General features: G+C 47.2%; 1 protein-coding gene across 1 annotated transcript in view; it reads left to right on the forward strand.

Moving 5' to 3' along the window:
- The first annotated feature begins 1,993 nt into the window (after positions 1-1,993).
- Positions 1,994-6,344, forward strand: part of COIL (coilin) — a 22,344-nt gene continuing 17,993 nt past the window's right edge. Inside the window, exon 1 of the mRNA XM_040244279.1 lies at positions 1,994-2,673. Within this exon, the coding sequence (XP_040100213.1) occupies positions 2,429-2,673 (245 nt within the window). The 5' untranslated portion in view covers positions 1,994-2,428. The remainder of the gene's footprint in view (positions 2,674-6,344) is intronic.

Genomic DNA, 6,344 nt, shown 5'->3' on the forward strand with positions numbered 1-6,344 from the left:
CTGGTTTTAGAAAAGGCAGAAGAACCAGAGATCAAATTGCCAACATCTGCTGGATCATGGAAAAAGCAAGAGAGTTCCAGAAAAACATCATTTCTGCTTTATTGACTAAGCCAAAGCCTTTGACTGTGTGGCTCATAATACACTGTGGAAAATTCTGAGAGATGGGAAATACCAGAACACCTGACCTGCCTCTTGAGAAACCTTTATGCAGGTCAGGAAGCAACAGTTAGAACTGGACATGGAACAACAGACTGGTTCCAAATAGGAAAAGGAGTACATCAAGGCTGTATGTTGTCACCCTGCTTATATAACTTCTATGCAGAGTATATCATGAGAAACGCTGGGCTGGAAGAAACACAAGCTGGAATCAAGATGGCTGGGAGAAATATCAAAAACCTCAGATATTCAGATGACACCACCCTAATGGCAAAAAGTAAAGAGGAACTAAAAAGCCTCTTGATGAAAGTGAGAGAGAGGAGTGAACAAGTTGACTTAAAGCTCAACATTCAGAAAACGAAGATCATGGCATCTGGTCCCATCACTTCATGGGAAACAGATGGGGGAAACAATGGAAACAGTGTCAGACTTTATTTTGGGGGTCTCCAAAATCACTGCAGATGGTGACTGCAGCCATGAAATTAAAAGACGCTTACTCCTTGTAAGAAAACTTATGACCAACCTAGATAGCTTATTGAAAAGCAGAGACAATACTTTGCCAACAAATGTCCGTCTAGTCAAGGCTATGGTTTTTCCAGTGGTCATGTATGGATGTGAGAGTTGGACTGTGAAGAAAGCTGAGCACCGAAGAATTGATGCTTTTGGACTGTGGTGTTGGAGAAGACTCTTGAGAGTCCCTTGGACTGCAAGGAGATCCAACCAGTCCATTCTAAAGGAGATCAGCCCTGGGTGTTCTTTGGAAGGAATGATGGTAAAGCTGAAACTCCAGTACTTTGGCCACCTTATGCGAAGAAAAGACTCTGATGCTGGGGGTATTGGAGGCAGGAGGAGAAGGGGACGACAGAGGATGAGATGGTTGGATGGCATCACCAACTCGATTGATGTGAGTTTTAGTGCACTCTGGGAGATGGTGATGGACAGGGAGGCCTGGTGTGCTGCAATTCATGGGGTCTCAAAGAGCGGGACACGACTGAGTGAACTGAACTGAACTGAGTTTGCCTTGATTCATGGACCTAAAATTCCAGGTTCCTGCACAATATTGCTCTTTACAGCATTGGACTTACTTCCATCACCAGTCACATGCACCACTTGGTGCTGTTTTCACTTTGGCTCGGTCTCTTCATTCTTTCTGGAGTTATTTCTCCACTGATCTCCAGTAGCATATTGGGCACCTACCGACCTGGGGAGTTCATCTTTCAGTGTCGTATCTTTTTGCCTTTTCATACTGTTCATGGAGTTCTCCAGGCAAGAATACTGAAGTATTTTTCTATTCCCTTGTCCAGTGGGCCGCATTTTGTCAGAACTCTCCACCATGACCCATCCATCTTGGGTGGCCCTGCACACCATGGCTCATACTTTCATTGAGTTAGACAAGGCTGTGGTCCATGTGATCAGTTTGATTAGTTTTCTGTGATTATGGTTTTCCTTCTGTCTTGCCTCTGATGGAGAGCTTATTGGAAGCTTCCTGATGGGAAAGGCTGACTGAGGGGAAACCTGGGTATTGTTTTGATGGGCTGCATCATATTCAGTAAGTCTTTAATCCAATTTTCTGTTGATGGGCTAATGGAATACTTTTTAAAGCATGATCTGTAGGTGAGTTTAGCATGTACCTTGGAAGGAGTTTAAGGAATTGACTGATACTGACAGTAACATAAGTCCCTCCATACTTATCTATTTACATGTCAGCAAGTTTTCTCAGGGATTGACATCTATAAAAACAAAGCAAAAACACAGGTCCAAAATTGATGGCGAACTCTTATTTAGTAATATTCATTCAAAAGATTCAGATTAAAAAAAAACACACGGCTGCATTTATTAATAGCTATATTCCCACGTTATTTTATTTTTCCTGTTTAATAATTATGTGACAGAATGTGTGGTGTTTCATGCTATTTTGATCAAGCATGTCCCACTAGAATTAATAACAATCCAGAACAGATTGTGTTATTTTACGTATATGAGCAAATATCTTAGAAAAAGAGCACGGCTGAGCAGGGTTTGTCTAGACAGTTGACTAAAGGAGGACCCTACCTAGGGCTCAGGAGAAAAGGAATACACGCCTGTCTGTTATCCTCTTCCGCCGTCCTGAACTGAACGGAACCCCTCCGCGCCGCGCCGCCCTTCGCAAAGTTCGGTCGCAGCCGCTCCCACCAATAGGGGGCACTCGTTCATAGGCTCCCGGGGGCGGGCCCCGAGCACGCCTCTCGGTCGCCCGGCCGAGTCTCTCGGCTTCCGTTGCGCATCGAGCAAGATGGCAGCCTCCGAGACGGTTAGGCTACGGCTTCAATTCGATTACCCGCCGCCCGGCGCCCCGCACTGCACGTCCTTCTGGCTTCTCATCGACCTGAACGGATGCCGAGTGGTCACGGACCTCATCAGCCTGATCCGCCAGCGCTTCGGCTTCAGCTCCGGGGCCCTCCTGGGCCTCTACTTGGAGGGGGCGCTCCTGCCGCCCGCCGAGAGCGCGCGCCTGGTGCGCGACAACGACTGCCTCAGGTGCGCGGGCGGGGCGGGGCGGCGCGGCGGGGCCGGGCGCGCCTGCGCACTCGGGGGCGGGCCGGCGGCTCCGCGGGGAACGCGGGGGGCCTCTGCGCTCGGGCGTGGCGGACCGAGCGAGGAGCGGCCCCGGCCTGCCGTCTGGGCAGGGCCCGCGCCCCTTCCAGCCTCGGTTTGCCGAGCGCTCGCTGAGCCGGGCACCGCCGTTAGGTGCGCGGCGCGGGCCTGCCTCCGGCTCGGCGTTGCCCGGGCGGCTCGCGGGCCCAAGCGGACTCCCAGCAGGCCTGGCTTCTTCCCCAGGTGCGGTTTCTCCGGCCTCGGAGCGCCTGCCGTACCGCCTGGCGGGCCCAGTTCTCTGTCTCATTTGGGTTCCGTTAAATAGGTGTTTGTGACCTTTTGGCTTTGAATTGGGAAACCAAAGTTTTAAATACGCCTTTAGAAATTAAACAAACAAACACTGACATGAGTGTGAAGGTGCAGTTGTGTAAATTGCTCACGTGTGGCCCATATGTCTCAGTAAAATGGTAAGACAGTCGTTTTGTTGCAGGAAGGGGGATCCCTTCCGGCCCAAAACTGGGCTCTTGTCTAACAGGAAATGAATTGTCGGAGGAGACACGTGTGCTGACAAAGCAAGAGATTTTATTGGGAAAGGGCACCCGGTGGAGAGCAGTAGGGTAAGGGAGCCCAGGAGAACAGATCTGTCTCGTGGCTTGCACTCTCAGGTTTAATGGTGATGGGATTAGTTTCTGGGTTGGCCTTAGCCAATCATTCTGACTCAGAGTTCTTCCTGGTGGTGCAGCCTTGTTCAGCCAAGAAGGATGCCAGAGAGAAGGATTCTGGGAGGTGGGTGGACAGGTGGTGTCTCCTTTTGACCTTTCCCAAACTCTTCTGGTTCAGTTCAGTCGCTCAGTCGTGTCTGACTCTTTGCGACCCCGTGAATCACAGCACACCAGGCCTCCATGTCCATCACCATCTCCCGGAGTTCACCCAAACTCATGTCAATTGAGTCGGTGATGCCATCCAGCCATGTCGTCCCCTTCTCCTCCTGCCCCCAATACCGCCCAGCATCAGGGTCTTTTCAGATGAGTCAACTCTTTGCATGCGGTGGCCAAAGTACTGGAGTTTCAGCTTTACCATCATTCCTTCCAAAGAACACCCAGGGCTGATCTTCAGAATGGACTGGTTGGATCTCCTTGCAGTCCAAGGGACTCTCAAGAGTCTTCTCCAACACCACAGTCCAAAAGCATCAATTCTTCGGCGCTCAGCCTTCTTCACAGTCCAACTCTCACATCCATACTTGACCACTGGAAAAACCATAGCCTTGACTAGACGGACCTTAGTCAGCAAAGTAATGTCTCTGCTTTTCAATATGCTATCTAGGTTGGTCATAACTTTTCTTCCAAGAAGTAAGCGTCTTTTAATTTCATGGCTGCAATCACCATCTGCAGTGATCTTAGAGCCCAAAAAGATAGTCTGACACTGTTTCCACTGTTTCCCCATCTATTTGCCATGAAGTGATGGGACCAGACGCCATGATCTTAGTTTTCTGAATGTTGAGCTTTAAGCCAACTTTTCCACTCTCCTCTTTCACGTTCATCAAGAGGCTTATTAGTTCCCTGTTCCTTTCCAGGACCTCCTGTCCTAAAACAACTCATAAATGGTTACTATGGTGCCTGGCCAGGGTGGGTGGTTTCAATCAGTGTGCTTCCCCTAACAGCTTCAGTTCAGATTCATATATTGGAGTGATTTATTTAGGACTTCTTTTTTTAAAATGTTAGGTTTATTTATTTTAAACTGAAGGATGATTGCTTTACAATATTGTGTTGGTTTCTGCCAAACATCACCATGAATCAACAGTAGGTATACCTATGTCCCCTCCCTCTTGAATCCCCGTCCCACCTCACTCTCCCATCTCACCCCTCTAGGTTGTTACAGAGCCCCAGTTTGAGTTCCCTGCCATACAGCAAATTCCCCCTGGCTGTCTGTAGTGTATATGTTTCCATGTTCCTCTCTCCATGCCTCCCATCCTCCTTCCCCCACCCCACGTGTGCGTAAGTCTGTTCTCTATATCTCTGTCTCCATTGCTGCCCTGCAGATAGGTTCATCAGTACCATCTTTCTAGATTCCATATATTTGCGTTCGTATATATTTGTTTTTCTCTTTCTGACTTACTTCACTCTGTATGATAGGCGCCAGTTCATCCACCTCTTTAGAGCTGACGCAGATGTGTTCCTTTCTATGGCTGAGTAATAGTCCCTTGTGTGTGTGTGGATGGACATCTAGGTTGCTTCCATGTCCTAGCTGTTGTAAATAGTGCTGCAGGGAATATCAGGATACATGTGTCTTTTTCAGTTTTGGTTTCCTCAGGGTATATGCCTAGAGATGGGATTGCTGGCTCATATGGTGGTTTTATTCCTAGTTTTTAAAGGACTCTCCATACTGTCTTCCATAGTGGCTGTATCGGTTTATATTCCCACCAACAGTTCAAGAGGTTTCTCTCTTCCCCACACCCTCTCCAGCATTTATTGTTTGTAGGTATTTTGATGATGGCCGTTCTGACCAGTGCGACGTGATATCTCATGATAGTTTTGATTTGCATTTCTCTAATAATCAGCACGTTGAGCATCTTTTCATGTGTTTGTTAGCCATCTGTGTGGCTTCTTTGGAGAGATGTCTGCTTAGGTCTTCTGCCCACTTTTTGATTGGGTTGTTTGTTTTTCTGGTATTGAGTTGTATGAGTTGCTTGTATATTTTAGAAATTAATCCTTTGTCTGTTGTTTCATTTGCTATTAATTTCTCCCATTCTCAGCGTTGAGTTTTCACCTTGTTTGTAGTTTCCTTTGCTGTGCAAAAACTTTTAAGTTTAATTAGGTCCCATTTGTTTATTTTTGTTTTTCTTTCCATTACTCCAGGAGGTTGGTCATATCGGATCTTGCTGTGATATATGTCATTGAATGTTCTCCCTATGTTTTCCTCGAAGAGTTTTATAGTTTCTGGTCTTAAACGTTTAGGTTTTTAATCCATTTTGAGTTTATCTTTGTGTATGGTGTTTTAGGAAGTGTTGTAATTTCATTCTTTTACATGTCGCTGTCCAGTTTTCCCAGCAGCACTTATTGAAAAGACTGTCTTTGCCCCAGTGTATATGCTTGCCTCTTTTGTCAAAAACAAGGTACCCATAGGTGCATGGGTTTGTTTCTGGGCTTTCTATTTTGTCCCATTGGTCTGTGTTCCTGTTTTTGTGCCAGTTCCAAACTGTCTTGATGACTGTAGATTTGTAGTATAGTCTGAAGTCAGGAAGGTTGATTCCTCCAGCTCCATTCTTCTTTCTCAAGATTGCTTGGTTATTTGGGGTCGTTTGTGTTTCCATATGAATTGTGAGGTTTCTTTGCTCTAGTTCTGTGAAAAATGCCATTTGGAGTTTAATAGGGATCGCATTGAATCTGTAGACTGCATTTGGCACTTTCGCAATAGTGACTCTCCCGGTCCAGGGACATGGAGCGTCTCTCCCTCTGTCCGTGTCGCCTGTGATTCCTTTCATCAGTGTCTTACAGTGTTCTTTTGTCTCCTTGCTGCTGCTGCGCTAAGTTGCTTCAGTCGTGTCCGACTCTGCGTGACCAGGCTCCCCCGTCCATGGGATTCTGCAGGCAAGAGCACTGGAGTGGGGTGCCATT

Source organism: Oryx dammah, unplaced genomic scaffold (assembly GCF_014754425.2).
Source record: "Oryx dammah isolate SB20612 unplaced genomic scaffold, SCBI_Odam_1.1 HiC_scaffold_8, whole genome shotgun sequence".
Taxonomy (NCBI): Eukaryota; Metazoa; Chordata; class Mammalia; order Artiodactyla; family Bovidae; genus Oryx; species Oryx dammah.